The following is a 22,378-nucleotide window of genomic DNA, read 5'->3' on the forward strand; positions in this document are numbered from 1 at the left end:
TGACCACTGACCATTGCTCCACAATGAGAGATGTAGAAGCATTCCTTTATTGCCGGTACACTTAATCTGCACAGTAGTGAGCAGACAGTTAATCCCCTTGCTTGCCTGATCCCATTTCACTTCTCAGCTTCTCTTTCTTTTATTTATTGTTCAGATGATCTCAAGGCTTGAATTGACTTGCAAAATTGATTGGGTAAAGCCTCTTTCTCTCTCTCTCTCTCCCTCCCTCCCCCCTCCGCTCATTCTTTCACTCTGAAGGCTATAATTAATGTAGCCTCTGTGAGCTGGTCAGAGCATTTGGAAACAAACAGACACTGACCTTTTATCATGGCAGGGATTGTGTGAGCCAGACCATGAGAATGCACCCTGATTAAACAAGGGAAGGCTGAGCAATCACACTCAGTCTGCAGTAATAGCCTCCCTCCCCCCTCCCCCCTCAGCTTATTAAACTCTGAGGTAAATACAGTATGTTTATGAAGACCGAGACAGCGAGGGAGTGGATGGCAGAGGCTGTATCATTGGAAACAAGCAACACTGTCGACTGCACATAGGGAGACATTAGGGTACTGGGGGCTATTAGGACTGTAGGGGGGCATTAGGGTAGAGGGGGGTATAGGGGGGCATTAGGGTACCGGGGCTTATTAAGACTGTAGGGGGGCATTAGAGTAGAGGGGGGTATAGGGGAACATTAGGTGGAATAGGGGGCATTAGGTGTACAGGTCATTAGAGGTGTTCTCTACTGTGTAATGAGAGTGTAATGATGTATCTGCAGACCCCCTGAAGTTCCCAAAATGAGCTAAGCCTAATTAATGCTTTTCTCAAAGGTTGAATCACCAAATCACAGTTGTAAGCCAGCTCTGTTGCCGAAACGAGTTTCCCCAAGCGCAGTCCGCCGATTGGCCACAAGAGGCGCTCTGGCGTGACGAGGCCGAGACTTCCTCCGCCACCAACGCAGGGCTCCTGGCCACAAGCCAAGGACCGGCGCTGTAGCTGGACCCGCCATCTACACGGCCTGGTACAAATAAGAATCCCATGAATTATTCATCGCTGAATATTAGTGAACCGCAGAACAATGTTTCGACCACACAGATGTCGGTTGCGATGGTATTACAGGCTTCCCCCGCAGAGTCGGCCTCTGCACTGTGAAGTAAAGTTACGGCGGTTTGAAGAATGCCGCCAGGGCTCACCAGCGACGGTGGCGGTTCAGCGGCGGTCCGCGATAGATCATATCTCCCGGCTGCCGCGTCCCGCCGTCGTTCCGGGTCCCGTACGGGGGGGGGGAGACCACCGAACGGGGTGCAGCGGGGACTTTTTTAAACGGGCTGTCAGATGAATAATTCACGTGGCTATGAGCGGGCGGGCCACCGAAGGCTTGCGTCGGCACGGCGACGGTGCCGGGTACGGCTATGATTCACGATGCGTCAGCGCTCTGCATATCCCCTCTGCATAAACGCCCCTCTGATAGCACCTGCAGCCGCGGGGCGGCCAATCAATACAGCCGGATGGCCAAGGACAGGATGTTATATACCTGCCTGTCCGAGCACACTGGGGAGCAGCTACCAGACCTGTACAGGAAATAGGGCGAAAGGACCTTTTCCCTTTATGTGTTTACCTTATTGGATTTATCACAAAAAAAAAGCTATCAGCAGTTTTGCCAATGTATTTATACATCTACACAGGAAATATGGGTCAGTAGAATGCCAAGCTGAATGATTCACTCAACGGGTATTATTTTTGAGGTGAACATTGCGATACTTCCGGGGGAATAATACAAATAATAAAGCAAGAACTGGAAGAAACTTTAGAAACTACATGTACTGGTGTCGTTCTGCATTCCGATTTTGTCCTCGCTGTAGCATGCTAACCGGGGACCTGAATGTTAGAAGGGGAAATTAGCTGTGATTAGCTGTGAGCTAATTGAGGATTAAAGGTGAAAGATTTGTTCAATGCTGCCTTTCTTCTTTTTTGGATGGCTGACTGAGTCACTGTGAGAAGTGTGTGTTCCTCTAGCTCTGTTGTGTGCAGTTCAAACAGTAGCCTCGAGCAATGGTGCCCAATCTCGTGTTATGGAGGGCCGAGAGTATGGCGGTTTTCATTCCGGCCTGTCACTACACCTGCTGATTTCACTCATAAACACACCTTCAACCGGAGAGGAGAGAAGTAATTAGTGAAATCAGCTGGCGCGGTGATTGGTTGGAATGAAAACCTGCATTCTCTCGGCCTCCTTGGCTCATGATTGGGCACCGCTGGCCAAGAGCGAGAGCTGCTTCTTACTGTGTTTGAAGTTTGAAGATTTCCAAAAAATGAACCAGATGAGGGTGTGGGGGGTGTGGGGGCGGTGGAGGGGTGGGGGGCTCAGCCAGGACTTTTTGAGGAATCCTTCTCCAGAGGTCTAAGAATCGAGCCTTTACCCTTTTTAAAGGTCTAATTTGCAGTCATTTGCTGCATATTCACACTCAGGCTCAAGCTAAAAACGTAACCTTTCATTCTTTATGACCTTAAACACAGACGAAGAGGTCCTGTTTTTTGTTTTTAATTTGCACTTTGTAGAAAAATGTTGATGTCTTTGTTCCTTTCCGAAATGCGGGGGGAGGTTTTGCGTTTGACGCCACCTGTCTTCCTCTGTGGTGTGTCCTCCGGCAGTGCAGTTCAACCTGATCCCAGTGGGACTGCGCATCGTGGCCATCCAGAGCACGAAGACCAGCCTGTACATCGCCATGAACAGCGACGGCTATCTCTACACCTCCGTAAGTCTCCGTCCTGCCGCTTCGCAAACGTTCAGCAAATCATTTTGAATAGGAGGATAATGTCGATTATTTTCGGTTGTTGTTGCAATTATTTTTATGGAGTGAAAATACACTGTTCAAATAATGTGCTTTGAACCCCGAAGCGTGGTGGCTATGATAGGGCCGTTAATTCAGGGATGGAAAAACACAACATTTAATGCTTCAAACTCCTGCTCAGATTATTGATTATTGTGGTTTTTCAAACAGCGGTGAAATTTTGCCCTGACATTGTGCTGAATATCCTACTGAAACTATGTGCGATTGAGACAGTTGAGACAGTATTTTAAGAGTTGAACAAAATGTCGTTTTATTAAGGCGCACGTGTGCAGGAAGATAAACCTCTCTGAGTCTAAATGGGAGAAAAGCATTGAGCACATTAAAAAGAGGTCAACTGTTCTGTGCTAATGCATATTGGGACATTATGCATATTCAGAGCCTTGGCAGCTGCAGCCTTGGCTCCCGTACCCCACATGTGGCATTGTGTGACTGCAGGGAAAGCCTTTTCTTCTGTTTAAAAGCCAACGCCCTCCTAACACCATTTCCTCTTTCCCAGTCTCAGAATCTTTTAATGCAAAAGTGGTGCATTGAACCACGTCCTTTTGACCATGTAGTAGCAGTGAATAATATTCAAATAGTCAAAACAGCGAAAGTATGCAAAGTGATATGAAATTAAACATCTGACACTAGTCATTTTAGTGTGTGTGTGTGTGGTTGTGTGTGTGTGTGTGTATGTGCATGCATGCATGCATGCATGTGTGTGTGTGAACGCGTGTTTGAGTGTGTGTGTGCAAATGTGTGTGCCTGTGTCAGTACATATGTCAGAGGGTGCACAAGTTAGTGATTGACGGAGTGAGGATGAGTGAATACGGGTATATGATTGGTGTACATTATTCCACTGTTCCTCCATTAACACGTCATTCCATTGTGATGTAACCAGGGAATGTGACCTTGCGTGTGAATGTAGTTCTGATCTGGAGAACTACATTAAGTGATCAGGAGCTGGGTGTGTGTACAGGAGAGCTCTGCTCCCCTATCACACTGTATACATCGCAGTGTGGAAATTACATCAAGAGAGAGCTCCTCAGGCAACGACGCGATTAGAATACAAAATGAGAAAACGAGAATCTTTTAAATCTGAAATATTCCCTGTGAAGTAAAGTGTGGATTGATTCCCTTCTGAAGGAGATCCCTGTGTACACTTCAAAGTACACTGTTCAGCAATACTTGTTTAGGGACCTGGCACAGAGTTGGTGGTATCGTCCAGTTCTTTCCTATCCACACGCACGCACACACACAGTTTCCTAACTGAGGGAGAGGTGACCCATTTGCAAGGGGGATATGTCCACAAAAATAAATAAATAAATAAATATAGGAAACTGACTGGATGAAAATCAGCCTGGGACGTTTTCTTCTGATGAAGCAATCGTCTGTCTTTACTTGTGAGGTTACTCTGACACTTAATGTTTATTGCTGTGAGTGTTTCTGAGGGTAGAACCAGAAATAGACGTCCTGTCGTTATTGACTCAAGGCCATAGACGCGCTGAAGCGCGGAGAAGTAGAGCAGGCCCCTGCAGCTCGAAGCTAGCGCTCGTATGCTAACCACTGTTAGCTGGCAAAAGAAATGCAGTGCTCATATGCTAACCGGTGTTAGCTGGCAAAACATTTTTTGCACTCATATGCTGACCAGTGTTAGCCAGCTAAAAAATGCAGCGCTCATATGCTAACCGGCGTTAGCTGGCAAAAAAATGCGGAGCTCATTTGCCAACCGGTGTTAGCAGGCAAAAAATACAGCGCACATATGCTAACCCATGTTAGCTGGGAAAAAAATACAGCGCTCATATGCTAACTGACGTTAGCTGGCAAAAAATGCAGCACTCATATGCTAACAGGTGTTAACTGGCAAAAAAAATGCAGCACTCATATGCTAACCGGCGTTAGCTGGCAAAAAATGCAGCGCTCATATGCTAACCGACGTTAGCTGCCTAAAAAATGCAACGCTCATATGCTAACCGACGTTAGCTGGCTAAAAAATGTAGCGCTCAAACCAAACTCGGCCTCCACCAAGCCAATGCTCCTACTACATTGCCATGGCCACCAATAGAGAATCCGGGCTTTACAAAGACTGATTCTGGTACATACACAGGGAGTCTGCTTAGGGCAACTCTGGCACACACACACACAAACACACACACACAGTCTCACACACACACACACACACACGCACACACACACACACCTACACACACACACGCACATGCACGCACACACACCTACACGCACACACACACACACACTCACACACACACACACACACACACACAAAGATTCCACTGTTCTGGAAATAATGTGTTCCGGAAACTAGTATTGGCAAAAGGTACGTCTCACAGCTGGTGTTTTTATATTCTAAAGATGAATTCATTACTTAAACAGCACATTTCCTTATGGAAACCGAATACACTAGAATTACTGTATATTAAATAAGATATATTTTATCAAGAGGGCCACTGGTTATGATGAAAAGAGGAATTGCCAGATCTAGCTCATACTTTCTCAAACTCAAAAGAGCTCGATTTTACAAAAGGCAGTTCCAGAAATATACTTGGAGGGCCATGAGACTTGGTCTGCATTCACAAAATCACATTCTCCTCCAATGAGTGATCATTTCAATGCTTTATATGGTCAAGTTCTAAAAAGACGCAGCAACTCCACTAGTTTTTACCACTTGTCCAGTTAGTCCAAAGAAAAAATTAAGACTGGTGACGGCTGTGGTTATTCTGTGATATTACAAGTGTGATTGAGGCAAATTCGTACATTGTAAGAATGTGTGTGTGTGACTGCGTGTGTGTGTGTGTGTGTGAGACTGCGTGTGTGTGTGTGTGTGTGTGACTCTTGTCTTGTCGGGCCTTCAGATTGAGTCTGTGCCTTGCTCAAAGAGACCCTGTTCTCGACGCAGACAGACTCGGGACTCAGGAGATCCAATGGAGGACTTGTTGATTCATGTTGCGAGCTGCCCCCCTGAAAGGGATTGATGTGATAAGGGGTTTGGATCAGTGGTCCCACAGCACACAGCCGCGCTCACAGACAGACAGTATCTGAACAAAACTGGCTCCGTATCAATAATTCATCCATCATCACAGCAGACAAATGCTCCGTCTCTCCACAGAGACCCTGTTGCTTCTCTTTGGGCTGTTTTGTCTTTTGTGTCTCCGTTCTCTCATGATTTACTGCGGGGAAACGAAGCCAAGGATACCAGCACGTTGACAGGCAACAACAGGAAAGAGAGAATATCCATCACAGAAAATCAAAAAGTAGAATTAGAGTTGTCAGTATGACATCTACGTGTATAACCATATGGGTTCATCTCAAGTGTGGTGAGGTGCTAGTACTTTCCTGTTTCTCTCCTGTACAGAGGAAGTTGGCCTGTTATGCTGTACATTTGGGTGCAGAATGGGAAATTGAGAGTCACACTAAGAACAATGCAAAAGAAAAGTGGCTCCATTTTAAAGATACAATACATCTCTGATGACAATATGCCTATGTATATTATATATTTTTTTTTCACAGACAATACACAAAGTTGCTGGTCAATATTTGTTAACAAATGTTTTTCATGAATTGGGCCTGAGATTTTTTGGTGCTCAGGGGACACTTTTTGAGGGCTGCTGGTATGGGCACACTGCACCCCTATTGACCCTGCTGTTCATCTGCGTGGCACAGTTTTCCATGGACTTAAATTCATGAAAGATAAATGGTTGGCATTTATATAAAAAGCACTGTACAATTGATTCTTCTCATTCACCCATTCGCATACCAATGGCAATTGGCAGCCATGCAAGGCACCAACCAGCTCGTCAGGAGGATTTGGGGGTTAGGTGTCTTGCTCAGGGACACTTCGACACACCCAGTGCGGGATCAAACCGGCAATCCTCCGACTGCCAGACGACTGCTCTTACCGCCTGAGCCAATGTCGCCCCTAAGATGATGAAAGATGAAAAATTATTTCGAATAAATTCAACAACACACTTGATCTGTCCCAATTCTTTTTTTTTGTGTTTTTTTTGTTTCTCATCCAGTGAGTAAAAGGCAGAATTTGGATGTCTAGAGGAGGGAATCTAGGCTGAGAGACATTTTGACATAAATAGACTAGGTTATCCCCAATATAGCTCAGGTTTTACCTGGAGATAGCCTGAATATGTCCGACATGGCTAGAAAACTTTCACCGACTTTTCACCGCAAAAATGTTCACTGGGCTGTGGCACAGACTGTAAAACAACAAACGCCCAGAATATGCTGGAAAAGGTGAAGCACAAACCAAGGTGGAGAGTTTGTTAATAAGTTATGATTATGATCAAGATTTCAAAAATGTCACTTAGCTCAACACCACCTACGATTTCAACACCAAATGTCATGAATGTCATAAAGCTGAACAGCGCATGAGGTTTATTATCAGGGGGGATCGTCCCCTCCTTTGTCCAATCGACTGGAAGTGGCTTTGGATAAAAAGTGTCAGCTCGGTAACTGTAAAGTAGTGTGTTCCCTCAAGAATTGACGGAGCAGTCTCTGAAATGTTCAAATAGGGCAAAGTTAGGGCAAAGTTTTGAGTTTATGAAATATTTTTGCATGAGGAACTTCCAGGGACGGGGCCCGGGGTCCGTGAGGATAGGAAGTTGCGGATGCCGTGACTGTGGTATGATCAGAGCCCGAGACAGGAAGTGACAGGGCGTGAGACAGAAGACACAGCCAATGGGAAAGCTGTCTGCCACGCTTCTCTCTCCATCTGTTTCGACCAGCTTTTCTCCCCGGCACCTCTGTCTCTCTCCATCCTCTTCTGTCCCTCTCGCTTTCTCTCCCGGGCACTTATCTCTTTATCGCTCACCATATTTCCCTCTCTCTCTCTCTCCCTCACTCCTGTCTCAGTCTGCCTTTTTGGCAGTGTTTTTTTCTCCGTTCCTCTCACTTTGCTCTCTCATAGCCTGCTTTGATTTATATCTACATCTTTTTTATACATTGCTCCCTCTCTCCCCCACCCCTTCTCTCTGTCCCTCCCCCTTCTCTCTCTCTCTACCTCTCTCTCCCTCCCCCTTCTCTCTCTCTCTACCTCTCTCTCCCTCCCCCTTCTTTCTCTCCCTCTACCCCCCCTCTCTCCCTTTGTCCCTCTCCCCCATCCCTCCTTCTCTCCCTCTCCCTCTCCTCCCCTTCTCTCCCCCCTCTCTGCTCCCTGTGTCTGAGTGCAGGTGTAGGAGCAGCCTCTGGGGGGCAGTAGGGGGAGGTTAATGGCGGGGGAAACTCCTTGTCATTGGTCTGTTGTCTGAGGCATGCGGCACAGCTACCTATGGGCAACTCCCGAAAATTGCTTTTCGTTAAAAATAGTGCTCTGTTCTCTCCCCGACCCAATTTATCAGCTGTGTGTTCCGGAAAAACCCTCCTGGGTGGGGCGGAGGGGAGGGAAATGGAGGTGGAGAAAGGGTGAGTGTGAAAATGTAAGACAAAGAATGAAAGTAAAAAAAAAAAAGGTGCCATATGAGTGCAGACATAATTGGGTCAGGCTGTGATCTGGCACTTGCCCTTGATATGCTCTGTAAGAGTGGACACAGCACTGAAGCTGGCAGACCCAGAGTGCTGGTGTGAATTAATCAGGATGCAGTCTCTGCACCTACTGTGTGTGCGTGTGTGTGCGTGCGTGTGTGTGCATGTGTGCGTGTGTGTGCATGTGTGCGCGTGTGTGTGCCTGTGTGCGTGTGTGTGCTTGTGTGTGTGCGTGTACGTGTGTGCGTGTGTGTGCGTGTGTGTGCATGTGTGCGTGTGTGTGTGCGTCTGTGTACAAGTGTGTGTGTGTGCGCATGTCTGCGCCAGTGTGTGTGTGCGTGTGTGTAGGTCATTTGTATTTTTGTTTTTCAGTGTATGCCCGTATAAGCTGTCTGTGTCTGTCAGTGTACATGTCTAGATATGAAGTACAATACATCTCTTATTACATAAAAAATATGTGCTTCTGTTGTACCCCCTCAGGGCTACATAGTACAGGGCATGTGGGATGGTTTTCATATTCAGGGAACTTCTACTACCGAGACATATTATGTATTAAATTCTACCTTCTGTTCAGGTGTAACATTTGTATCTTGTACAAGTTGTTTGTGTTAATGAGGGATTTTTTTTCACCTTGTATGTTAATATATTATAATTTACACTTGAAAAAATGCCATAGCTAGATTTATATAGGAAATGTGTGTGTGTGTGTGTATGTGTGTGTGCGCATGAGTTTAAGTGTGTGCGTGCATGCAAGTCTGTGCGTGCACGTGTGTGTGCAAGTGTATGTACGTAAGTGTTTGAGTTTGTGTGTGTTTGTGTGTGAGTGTATACTGTGTGTGTGAGTTTGTGAGTGTGTATTAGTGTATATGTGTGTTTGAGTCTGTGTGCATGAGTGTAGTTTGTGTATGTCAGTATATAAGTGTTTGTGCTTGTGTGTGTGTGTGTGTGTGAGTGAATGTAGTTTGTGCGTATGTATAAGTGTGTTTGAATGTGTGTTTGAGGTTGTGTGTAAGTGTATAAGTGTGTTTGAGGTTGTGTGTGTGTGTGTGCATAAGTGTGTTTGAGTTTGTGTGTGTGAGTGTATAAGTGTGTTTGAGTGTGTGTGAGTGTATAAGTGTGTGTGAGATTGTGTGTGTGTGTATAAGTGTGTTTGGGTTTGTGTGTGTGTGTATGTGTGTTTGTGTGTGTGTGAGAGATTGTGTGTGAGTGTATAAGTGTGTTTGAGTTTGTGTGTGAGTGTATAAGTGTGTTTGGGTGTGTGTGTGTGTGTGTGTGTATAAGTGTGTTTGGGTTTGTGTGTGTGTATGAGATTGTGTGTGTATGTGTATAAGTGTGGTTGGGTTTGTGTGTGTGTGTGTGAGAGAGAGAGAGATTGTGTGTGAGTGTATAAGTGTGTTTGGGTTTGTGTGTGTGTGTATAAGTGTGTTTGGGTTTGTGTGTGTGTGTGTGAGATTGTGTGTGAGTGTATAAGTGTGTTTGAGTTTGTGTGTGTTTGGGTTTGTGTGTGAGTGTATAAGTGTGTTTGGGTTTGTGTGTGTGTGTGTGTGTGTGTGTGTGTGTATAAGTGTGTTTGTGTGTGTGTGTGTGAGATTGTGTGTGAGTGTATAAGTGTGTTTGCGTTTGTGTGTGTGTGTGTGTTTGGGTTTGTGTGTGAGTGTGTAAGTGTGTTTGGGTTTGTGTGTGTGTGTGTGTGTGTGAGATTGTGTGTGAGTGTATAAGTGTGTTTGAGTTTGTGTGTGTGTGTGTGAGTGTGTGAGATTGTGTGTGTGTATAAGTGTGTGAGTGTGTGTGTGTGTGAGATTGTGTGTGAGTGTATAAGTGTGTTTGAGTTTGTGTGTGTGTGTGTGTGTGTGTGTGTGTGTGTGTGTGTGTGTGTGAGATTGTGTGGTCTCTGCTTCACTGCTTCTCTCTGTCTGTGGGTTAATGAATGGCTCCCAGCTCTCTCCTCTTGCCGTGCTGTAAAATGGCCCCTCTGTCTGCTGGGGTCTTATTGAGATGCAGGGCAGTGCTCCACGCGAGATAGGGATCACCTCGGGTCACGTGGTCTTCTGCGGAGGAGGAGGAGGAGGAGAAAGAGGATTCCACCTCCGTTTAAATATGCCGCAGCACTCGAAAACTACTGCAATGTGACAACACTCCTTCTTAGTGTATATACGTATTTATGTATATATCTGCATATAGGCAATCTATATGAGACAACAAAAATAGTTCTATTCTGTATATAATATACACTGACCACTTTATGAAGTAGACCTGTACAACAGCTTGTTATTGCAAATATTTAATCAGCCAATCATGTGGAAGCAACTAAATGCATAAAAGCATGCAGCCATGGTCAAGAGGTTCAGATGTTTTTCGGACCAAATGGCTGAATGGGGAAGAAATGTGATCTAAGTGACTTTGATTGTGGAATCATTGGTGCCAGACAGGGTGGTTCAAGTGTCTCAGAAACTGCTGATGCACAACAGTCTCTAGAGTTTGCCGAGAATGGTGCGAAAAACAAATAAAATCCAGTGAGCTGCAGTTCTGCGGGCAGAAACGTGTTGTTAATGAGAGAGGTCAGAGGAGAAGGGCCAGACTGGTCAAAGCTGACAGGAAGGTGACAATAATGCAAATAACCACACATTACAACAGTGGTATTCAGAAGAGCATCTCTGAACACACAACGTGTGTTGTATGTCGCTCTGGGTAAGAGCGACTGCTAAATGCTTTGTAATGTAATGTAACAATCTGTCAAACCTCTAAGTGGATAGGCTGCAGCAGCACAAGTCCAATAAATACCGCAAAAGTATAAACAAGCTGAAATGTATTATATTAAAAAGTACATTGATTTAGTGGTTTCCAAAGAGTTAATGAGTGCAATTACTACATGTTCCCTGAGGAGGATTCCAAATGAGGAGCAGAAACAGGAGCTAGCCTCAAACCTCTTTTCAATTCCACATCATTTAGCAGCTCTGTGCTAGTATTCTGCACATTACAACTACAGTACTTTACTGGTATTTAAATATTTACTTTCAAATAATGTCTGAAAGTATTTATTTATGAGTTAGGCTACTTCCTGGGATCATTATTCAATTACCTCATGAATTGTTTTATTATTTCCTTATTTATTTATTTATTTTATCATAATTGCTTGTGGCGGCACGGATGGTGCAGTGGGTAGCACTGCCGCCTCACAGCAAGGAGGTCCTGGGTTCGAATCCCTGTCGGCTGGGGCCTCTCTGTGTGGAGTTTGCATGTTCTCCCCGTGTTTGCGTGGGTTTCCTCCGGGTACTCCGGTTTCCTCCCACAGTCCAAAGACATGCAGGTTAGGCTGATTGGAGAGTCTAAATTGCCCATAGGTATGAGTGTGTGAGTGAATGGTGTGTGTGCCCTGTGATAGACTGGCTTTGTATTGACCTGTCCAGGGTGTATTCCTGCCTTTCGCCCAATGTATGCTGGGATAGGCTCCAGCCCCCTGCGACCCTGATCAGGATAAGCGGGTTCAGATAATGGATGGATGGATAATTGCTTGTCACAAATAGTATTTATATAATATTTTGACTATATAAATAAAAACTAGTAATGTTTTCTTTGGACATCTTTTGGCAGAGATAATAATGGTGATTTTGTCAGGGTAAATAATGGTGACAGTTTTAACCAGAACTCTGAAATAGAGACATCTAAACAATTCCTAAGTCTCATTTTCCTGATCATGAGTATTGATAGGCTGGTCTTTCGCTTTAATCCTAGCACGTGTAAGCTGAAGCCAGCGTTCACTGTGTTCGTGCCTCAGTACCAGGGCAGGATTTAGGGTTGGTGTGACAGTCATTAACTGCACGTTCTCAGATCCGGACGGTTTTTGGTGGCTCTAAACAAGAGCATAGTCGTGTCCCCTCTTCCCAATGTGTTCCAACATTTTAAAAATAAACAGTGACTTGTATGGGCCAGAAATGGTCTGGTCCTAAGTGATGGGTGCTTATACCAGCAGATTAGACTCGTTAGATTGTCGTGAGTATTTAAATTTGAGTTTGGGGACCCGCCCCTGGCACAGGCACACACGCACGCACGCACGCACACACACACACCCACAGGTTTTAATGGCCAATTCAAGGGTCAGTGTGGCCCTTCTCTGCTGCCTGTTATTGGAACATCCCCCTCACATAACCTTCTGTACCCCAGACCTGGGAAATGGCTACTTTTTTTCCTGAATCAGCAGTTTTTTTCCCCAATGTCTCTCTCTCTCACTCTCCACCCCCTCCTTTCTGACACTCCGCCTCGCTTTCTCCTTCTCTCCCCTCTCTCTGTCTCCCTCTCTCCATCCCTCCTTCTCTCCTCTCTCCTCTCTCTATCTGACTGACCTAGCAGCAAAGCAAAGGCACAGTGACACATATGAGGCATGAAGAGAGAGTGGGGAGGGGGGGGCACGGGGGGGGTTCAGAGGGGGCAGAGACGGGGGAGGCGGGGGGTTGTTCTTATTCCCCTCTGGAAATTCCCCAAACCGTCAGCAGGGTCTGGCAGTGAAGGTTACCTCCAGAGGACACGTCTCCCCCTTCCCCTCCGGCTGTGTGCGTGGGACCGGGGAGAGGCAGAGGGTATTCCGGCCCGCGCGGATATGGACAGAACGTACTGTATACAGCTCTCCCTCGCCGTGCCCACTCCACCGGTCGGTGTGCGGGACGAGACGCGGCGTACAGAGACAAACACGGAGACATTTTCTCTCCTGTAAATAAATAAACCCCGGAGAAATGAGAAGGAGCTCTCCTTCTTCCGCTTACATAACGAGTGTCCCGTCGGCACGGGAGACGGAGACCGGACCTCCGATTGTCTCCGCGCCTCGCCACGACCCGCTCACAGCGCCCCCCCCCCCCTCCCGAGGCGTACGGTCTCTCTCTCTCTCGCCCCGCGTCTCTCTCCGGCGCTGACTCACCTTGCGACAGAGAGGCATTCCGGAGGAGGGTAGATGGGATTTAGATAAATGTTTATGTTGCACATAATTATCGCTATGACGGCGGCGGCTCTGCGCTGCGCATGTAAATAAACGCTGGTAAGTAGCTACATGACGGATTGAGAGGGCAGTCCATCTGTGCGGGTTTGTGTGGTTAAGGGGGGGTTCACAGAGTATGCCTGGCGCTGGTGTATTTATGAGGACGGCGACAGAGAGAACAGCCACAGGGAAATTCCGAGTGGGAATCTGGCATGCCCGCTTCTGTTTGAAGGATTGGGGTCTCAATCTCAAACACTGTGTCTGCTGGGTCTACTGGTTTTTGATTAATTCCTGCAATTAAGTGGTTCATTTTAAGTCATTGACTGACTAAAGAATCCATTGAGGCTCTGCTTGGCTCAGAATCCAGATTTTGTGCTGAACCTTAAATGTGGCCACTTTTGGGCACATGCCATTGCCATAGCTGACCCTTAAGTGTCTAAACCCAAACAAATTTGGCCTGGAGTCACCTGCTATCAGGGTACTGCCAGCTCGGCTTAGGGCGGTGTTAAACACACACACACCCACACACAGACACACACAGACACAGACACACACACACACACCCACACACAGACACACACAAACACACACAAACACACACACACTCACATATACACTATCACATACACTCACACAGACACACAAACATACACAAACATATACACTCACACACACACACACACACAGACACACACACACCCACACACAGACACACACACACACACCCACACACACACACACACAGACACACACACACCCACACACAGACACACAGACACAAACACACACACACCCACATATACACTACCACATACACTCACACAGACACAGACACATACACAAACACACACACACACACACACATATACACTCACACACACACACACATACACTCACAAACACACACACACACACACACACACACACCTCCAGCGATAAACACCTGTAATTTAATAGTCTTTTGTACAGTTGGGTAGAATAATGGAACAGTGACATGGTGATAAAATACTGTGTGTAGCACAGGCATATAAAGAGGCTTTGTAAAGTAATGGAATAATTACAATAAAATAATTAAATAAATGCCATATGCTTTAATTTGGCATTAGCAGCTCAAGGAGGTGTTGGAAATTATTTCTTAGTGTGTGTCCTTTTAACGCTCAAAATTCAATTTTTCCTTGAGTCAAGTAAGTTAAGTCAATAAGTATTTGCACATTAAACTCAGGATTACACTTTGGTTGGACAGCTCACGGCTGTAAGCAGATTTGTGCAGTGTGCTTAGCTTACTCAGTCTGACCAACTAATCTCAGGTCCAATATACTCGATTCAATTCAGTTATATTTGCATAGCGTTTTCACAGAAGACTGTCACTAAGACGTTTTACAGAGTAACAGGAGGGGGGGAAAGGGAAACACCAGCCCTAAGCTCCCAGGCGGGGTACGGAAAACTCCCCAGTGGACAGAAAAACCCTCACACGGTGGCGTAAAAAACTCCCGATGGGAAGAAATCCCGGGAGAATCCCGGCTATAGAGGGGGAGCCCATTCTCCACTGAACCCAGCTATAGAGGGGGAGCCCATTCTCCACTGAACCCAGCTATAGAGGGGGAGCCCATTCTCCACTGAACCCAGCTATAGAGGGGGAGCCCATTCTCCACTGAACCCAGCTATAGAGGGGGAGCCCATTCTCCACTGAACCCAGCTATAGAGGGGGAGCCCATTCTCCACTGAACCCAGCTATAGAGGGGGAGCCCCTTCTCCACTCAACCCAGCTATAGAGGGCAAACCCATTCTCCACTGAACCCAGCTATAGAGGGGGAGCCCATTCTCCACTGAACCCAGCTATAGAGGGCAAACCCATTCTCCGCTGAACCCAGCTATAGAGGGGGAGCCCATTCTCCACTCAACCCAGCTATAGAGGGGGAGCCCCTTCTCCACTCAACCCAGCTATAGAGGGCAAACCCATTCTCCACTGAACCCAGCTATAGAGGGGGAGCCCATTCTCCACTGAACCCAGCTATAGAGGGCAAACCCATTCTCCACTGAACCCAGCTATAGAGGGGGAACCCATTCTCCACTGAACCCAGCTATAGAGGGGGGAACCCATTCTCCACTGAACCCAGCTATAGAGGGGGGAACCCATTCTCCTCTGGCTGGTGAGGTGTAAAGTTAGAATGGACATAACAAGAAATCTATCAATCAAATCCAGCAGGTTGAGCTGGTAGCAGTTGAGGTATGAACCGGTAAACTGGCAGGTAAAGTCGAAATTCTACTCTTGGCTATATGACTTTAATTTTTAAAATAAGGCCAAAAATGAAAGATTCTTTTTTTTATATTATGTGCATACAGATATTAAGTCCACGACAAAATGCAATCAACCTGTCACAGGATTTACAGTGCTATATTTCTACAGGCATCCCTCCATCCTTTTCTCTCCTCCAGGCCCTGCATTCATCCCTCTTTTTTTCAGCATCAATGTTGGCATCCTTCGCTCCCCTTGAACTCTTTCTTCTCTCCTGCGCTTTTAATTCCAATTTAGTTTTCTTTCTCTCTCACTCTCGGTCTTCTCCCTGTCACTCACATTAACACATCTAATCTATTCTCACTATGACTCTCCCTTGTCTTTCTCCTTTCTCCCTCTCTCTCCCTATCTCTCTCTCTCTCTCTCACACACTCAGTCTTCCCCGTTTCTCTCGCTGTCTCTATCGCTGTCTGTCCCTTTCTCTCTCCCCCCCCTCTCGCTCTCTCGTTCTCTCTTTCTCTCCCTCTTTCCATCCATCTCTGGCTGAGTGATGAATGGAGGGCCCGGGCATCCGTCACTCCTGTCAGTGAAATTGGGAACGGGCTTGACCCGCCTTTAATAGAGGGAGGATTCGTCATGTGGCGTTTGTCAGGGCGAGCGGCCGTCAGGATGAGCGCATAACAGGCCTCCCTCCCCGCTTCCCGTCAGCCCCGTCTCCGAACGCTTCCTCTGTCCTCATCCCTCCTTCCCCTCCTCCCTCCTGTCGGCTCCCGTTACCTCCGCGCAACACGCCCGCCGGCTCCAAAAATGCCTTTTACCGGCGCGTGGAGAATGTCGCCGGATCAGCCCAGTAACCCTGTTACCTCAGAACTGAACCGGTCCGGGCTGACTGTCCGATGCGCATCCGCAGTGAGACATGGCCGGTATTAATGCTGGCCTGTCTGTTCTCAGTCCTGCATCATGCAGCGTTAAACCGGTGGATATGTTACTGGTGCCACTCAGGTTAAGTGCCTGGTTCAGCCAGTGTGACAGCAGTTATCCAACAGGGGGCAGACCGCTCAGGCTGGAATCCCGCATAGCGCTTTCAGACAGACGCTGGTTCTGGTTCTGGCTCTGGTTCCGTTCTGGAGTCTCGGAACCTCGGTGCTTTCTGGCGAACCAGCCCGTGTCCAAACCAGTTCCACCGCCCTGCATCATCAACTGAGGGCGTTGCTCAATGCACAAGGCAGGCAGAATATGACACGCCCACTGATGACGTCACGCTCCGCAAGGAAAAATCAACAATTTTTTGGTTCCAGCTGAGAACCAACTTTCCAGGTTCCGAACCAGTTTATTTTCGGTCTGAACGCGCCGGCCGGTTTGGGAACTGGACACCGGCACGGAGCCTTACCGTGTGAAAGGCCTAACAGTGTTCCTGCAGCCCTCTGAAAAACTCCAGACTGGATTTCAAATCTATTGCGGAGAGTTGGACTGGGAGGGAAGGGTTAAACATCTTTTTTTGCTGCAGTGCTGTTCCCAGGTGAAACATTTCATGTGCTGGATCCTGCTCTGTCCACTCCTAATGAATTAGGCACAGACGGACTGCTCTCTGCTTTCAGACTGTTAGCTTAGCGTCCTCAAAGAGAATCAATAACATGCTGCTTAAGGTGTTTATTTGCGCTAACAGGGCAATGCAATTAAGCGTATTTGTTCAGTCGATGATTGTTAATTTTCTGTAGCAATAATCTGACAATATTGTCTCAATTTAGCTTAACTGTTGGGGAATAATACGACAGGTAAAACAGCTGGGGTAGCATTGTTGTGCTGCCATTGTTGATGTTTTTAAAGGGAAAGAGTAAAATAACAAATTGTTTATTTATTAGCACACATCGGGGCTGACATTGGCTCAGGAGGTAAGAGCAGTCGTCTGGCAGTCGGAGGGTTGCCGGTTCGATCCAGCCCTGAATGGGTCGAAGTCTCCCTGAGCAAGACCTAACCCCCAATTGCTCCTGATGAGCTGGTTGGTGCCTTGCATAGCAGCCAGTCACCGTTGGTGTGTGTGTATGTGTATGAATGGGTGTATGAGAAGCATCAATTGTACAGCGCTTTGGATAAAGGCGCTATATAAATGCCAACCATTTACACAGTGCATTGTACCAGTCACACAACACATTTCTTTTGCAATGGACTAGCAGCACATTTCCAAATGTTTACAGCTTAGCTCACTGTTTACGATCTAGTTTGTAGGTTGAACAGGGAGCACTAGGTACACTTTACTGGCAAGAAAATAGGGGGCATTTTTGGGTGAATGGCCTGTTCTACCGTTACGTCACAATATGTCACATCATGTCAGTCCATGTCACCCAAATCAATAGGCTCTTCAGCCAGCAGCTCAATGGCACCTAACCAGTGAAGGGAGTCAAGCGGACCTGCAGCAGGGCCACAGCCTGGCGGAGCCAGTGAGAAAGTGCGACACCTGCTGTCCAAAGACAGAACTACAAGTAAAGTGGCTGTCAAATAAGCTACAAATGTCAAACACACTAAAGTAGGCCTACAATAAATGAGTAGGCTGCACATGATTTTAGCACCTGATTGATTTCTGCAGCTAGGGACAGCGATTAATTTTTTTTTTTTTCTGGTTGGAGGGTTTAATTACTATTGACTGATTATTAGTCACAAAAACGGCCCATTATATAAAATAACCGTTCCTGCCATCATCATTTTCTAATAAGCGGAAAACCTCAGGCTGTACGGCTCGATCAATCGGGACCGCATTTTTTATTTCAACACCTTATTAAACAAAGGACACAGTTGATTTATTGTGCTCTTTTCTCAAATTAAGACATTCAGCACTCGGGCACTTCCTACGGTAGCCTGGGACCTCAGTCAGCAGTGGTTCTGTTCTTAAATGAATGGCATCTTTCCCACATACCACACAAGCACCCTGCGTAGGAAAAGTCTGGAACAAGCATCAGTGAATCCTCCATCATTTAACACACAAATGTGGGAAGATTCCCTTTCACTGTTTGTTGTCTAACATTGTCAGAATGCAAGTGGTTTCTGGCACATTTGACTCATAACGTGTTTTGCCTATACTATAATAGTGGATGTGGTTGGGGTGTTAGCCCTTACTGCACAGAAAGAAGCAACCCTTCTTCTGGGCAAAAACCAAGGCTGACTGTTTCTGTAGCTTAAAGGGAAATACATGCAGTCATGCACCCGTTTATTTCCCCGTACCAGCGCCAGGCTGGCCTTCTGCGAGGAGAAGGTTCATCCTGCGGAGGTCACCGATGTCCTGTTATGGAGCGTTACTGAGGTGTGTAGAGTCCTTGTAGTCGAAGGCTCTCAGGCCAGAATGAGATGGTTGGGGAGGGGGGGGGGAAGAGGAAGTGGGGGTACGCGGGGGGGGGGGGGGGACTGAGGGCCTTGTGCTGCATGTTAAAAAGGCTCATTTTCTCGGCCTTGGACTCGTGGCCATGAAGGTTGCGAATGCCTTCCGCCTGCTTTCATTTGCATTGATTTCTCCAGGGCGGTTTAGCCACAGGGCCTAAGTCGCAGATGATGAAGGATGCTTATTTGACTTCTCTTTTCCCCTTACCTCCTATTGGATAAAGTGCTGGGTGTCTACAGCCGGTCACTGGGGAGGGTTCTCTTTAAATACCACCCCCAGGTGTTAATTACTCACAGGGAAGACAGAACGTCAAATCGCAGTGTTTTTTTTTTTCTGCGGGGTTTTTTAACGACACGCTAATTGAAAAGCGCGGAGAAGACCCGGAGGAAGACGCAGTCCCCGGAGCGTCAGAGATTCCCGTTCCCGGCTGTCCTGACCCCTCCGATAACGCACCCGTGCGTCCTCCGCGCCTCTTCCTTAATTCAACATATTAACTGATTAATTACCCCGATCACCGGCCGACCCTGCGCACCGCCCTGTGCGCTTACCGTGACGTACCTCCAGAGGCTACGCACGCCGAGATTTAAACATCAAACGCATCAGACGCAGACAGTACGGAGCGCAGTGTAATCAGGGTGAATGGCGTTTCATCGAGGGTGTGAGAGAGGGGGAAAGGGGGTGCAGAGGTGGGGTCTGGATTGGAATTGGCGAGGTCAGGGCCCGCTCCATCACAACATGTGCTTCTCCCTCACTGCACCCCCTCTCCCCCTTCACCCCCCCCCCCCCCCCATCCTCCATTTTGTGCCACACAGACATGACCTTTCATTCCGCTCTGAAATCAGTAACCATGACAAAACACGGTGTCCCCTGGCAACGGCCCGCCTTCGGCGTACCAATGAGGCGAATCGCAGCGGTGCTGCCATCACAGATGAATACATAAACACTCGAGCCCAAATTAAACTCCCCAGTCAGCGCTTTCTTTTTTCACTTTTTATTTTTTATTTTTTCTGGCTCGCCACTTACAGCCAATCAATCCTGGAAATTGGTTTGACAAGGTAACAGATCCAGGGAGAAGTGGGACTGAGGCTCTCCCGTTACCTGGGGTGTTAAATGTGCTCCTGGCGACAGAGATGGCACAGCACCATGTGAAATTTGATGAAAATAATTTTTATTTTTTTCTAAAAAGAAGAAGCTGAAGGTTGACGAAGTTGTCCAAACTGCCTCTCCCCCCCGCCATATAAAAAATGATTTGAAATGTCATGCTTCAGCAGTGTAAACACGTCTGTAGGCCTGTCGTAATGATATGTAGGGCCTATTTCCAGTGATTCCTGACTGGATCTTTGGAATTGAAAAATAAATGTGGAACTAATGCTATAAATAAAAAGCTAGCATTCTACTGCCTTGACTGTCTTTCTGTGTGTGTACGTGTGTGCTTGTGTGTGTGTGTGTGTGCATGTGTGTGCGTGTGTGCATGTGTGTGTGTGTGTGTGTGTGTGTGTGTGTGTTTGTGCTGATGTGTGTGCGTGTGTGTGCGCATGTGTCTGTGTGTGTGCACGTGCTTGTACTGCATGTGTATATGAGGTCTGCCTATCAGAATGAAATATTTGGCAGGACTGCAGGGAGTTTGCCAGGAATACCAATATCTCCTCCTTTGCTGATGTAAGTCACGTCAAACTCACAAAATGGAGGACAGAGAGTGGTCACATGTGCCTGTTCACTGTAGTGTACGCTGTGGAAGATTAAACTGCCTGGTCCCTCATCGCCCATCCCTACAACTAAAGAGCACTTTGTCTCTGTGTGTGTGTCTGTGTGTGATTGTTTTCTTGCAGGAACATTTCACTCCAGAGTGTAAGTTCAAGGAGTGCGTGTTCGAGAACTACTACGTCACGTACTCCTCGATCCTGTACCGACAGACCCAGTCCGGCCGGGCCTGGTACATTGGGATCAACCGGGACGGGCAGGTCATGAAGGGAAACCGGGTCAAAAAGACCAAAGGGGCGGCCCACTTTCTGCCCAAACTCATCGAAGGTGAGCCCAACGCTCTGCTACTACCACCTGTCTGTGCATCCCCACACCCTTCAGATAGTCACCTGTATGTTATTTACTTTATTGCACCAGGAAGTTGTGTCACTTTGCTCTGCACTGTTAGCTAGCTATAAGCTCCTTTAGACCTGTACTCTTAAACCTCTGCCATGTATGTAACTCTATTCCCTGCTGCTAGGCGTCACAACTTTTACCTATTCCACTTTGCTCCCACCTCAGAAATATGCATTTCTAGCTCATCTGCCTCATAAAGATCATTGCTGGTGCAGTGTTTCATGATCCCAGTCAACATTTGGTGAACCAACATGGTGAAAAGTCTGTGAAAATTCAGCGAAACCAGTGGTGTTCAATCCTATCCAAAAAGGGACACTGTGGGTGCTGTTTTCTTTTTTTACCTCAGCACTAACACACCTAATTCCACTCATCAAGGACTTCATTGAATTACCATGATTAGTTAATTAGGAGATTCAGGTGTCGCAGACCTGGCCTAAAACAAAAAAAAAAACACACCCACAGCCGGCCTATTTCAGCTTAATATTTGACACCCCTGGTCTAGGTGTTCAGGTGAAAACCTGGCTACATTTGGTTGAGAAGTTATAGCTTTCTAGCCAGCAGGAACGTAGCCAGGCTATATCCTGGTAAAAGCTGTATTGGGGTTGACCTAGTCCGTTTATGTCAAAACATCTCTCAACCTAGATTTCCACCCCTCTGGACGTCGAGTTTCCGGTTTTTGCTGGTTTGGTTTGTCCGAGGCCTCATTACCTTTTCCGCCTGTTTTCACAGTGGCCATGTACAGAGAGCCCTCATTGCATGACGTCGCCACGCAGAGCCCCCCCAGGAAAACAGCCAAGACCTCCGACTCGCCCAACCTGCAGAACACCAAGAAAGATAAGAAAGACCTGAAACCGGATGCCTCCTAGCCCACCTGATTCATGGGGGGGGCGGGGGGAGGGGGGGGGGGGTTATTACAGGGAGGGGCTTTATCTATATGGAGTGGAACTCAAAACAATTATAATGATACTATAACATTGAAACTGAGAACTCACTTTCCCATCATGCACTGGGGTTGAACTACAACCTTCAGAACCCTGCACTACATGGAAAGGTGCCCTCCTGAAGAATCCACCCTGCGGAGACTGGGGTGGCCAAGCAATAAAAACCCAAATGAAGAGGGGGAGGGAGGGTATAGGGATGTCTGGGTGCACTAGTTACAGCAAAGCAGATCATTGGTCGGAGGAGCAACCTTTCAACCCCAACCAGCAATTAGCAGGCAGCTCACACCTACCATAAGCACTGCTCTCTGCTTTCCCAATCGCCAACATAGCAGAATCTGCGTTTAACCAAGGCTGTTGACCTCAACAAGTTCTGACCCTACACTTGCCCGAGACTGTCACCTCCTACCCACAGAGACTTTATTGACCTGAAACTGTCATCAAGGCTAACAGTAGCCT

The 22,378-nt window shown here is 47.0% G+C and overlaps 1 protein-coding gene across 1 annotated transcript in view; it reads left to right on the forward strand.

Annotated features, from left to right (window-relative positions):
- fgf11a (fibroblast growth factor 11a) overlaps positions 1 to 21,847 on the forward strand; it is a 59,892-nt gene extending 38,045 nt beyond the window's left edge. The window contains exons 3-5 of the mRNA XM_061234733.1: positions 2,644 to 2,747; positions 20,714 to 20,912; positions 21,711 to 21,847. Coding sequence (XP_061090717.1) covers positions 2,644 to 2,747; positions 20,714 to 20,912; positions 21,711 to 21,847 — 440 coding nt within the window. The remainder of the gene's footprint in view (positions 1 to 2,643; positions 2,748 to 20,713; positions 20,913 to 21,710) is intronic.
- The last annotated feature ends 531 nt before the right edge of the window (positions 21,848 to 22,378 follow it).

Source organism: Conger conger, chromosome 3 (assembly GCF_963514075.1).
Source record: "Conger conger chromosome 3, fConCon1.1, whole genome shotgun sequence".
Classification (NCBI taxonomy): domain Eukaryota; kingdom Metazoa; phylum Chordata; class Actinopteri; order Anguilliformes; family Congridae; genus Conger; species Conger conger.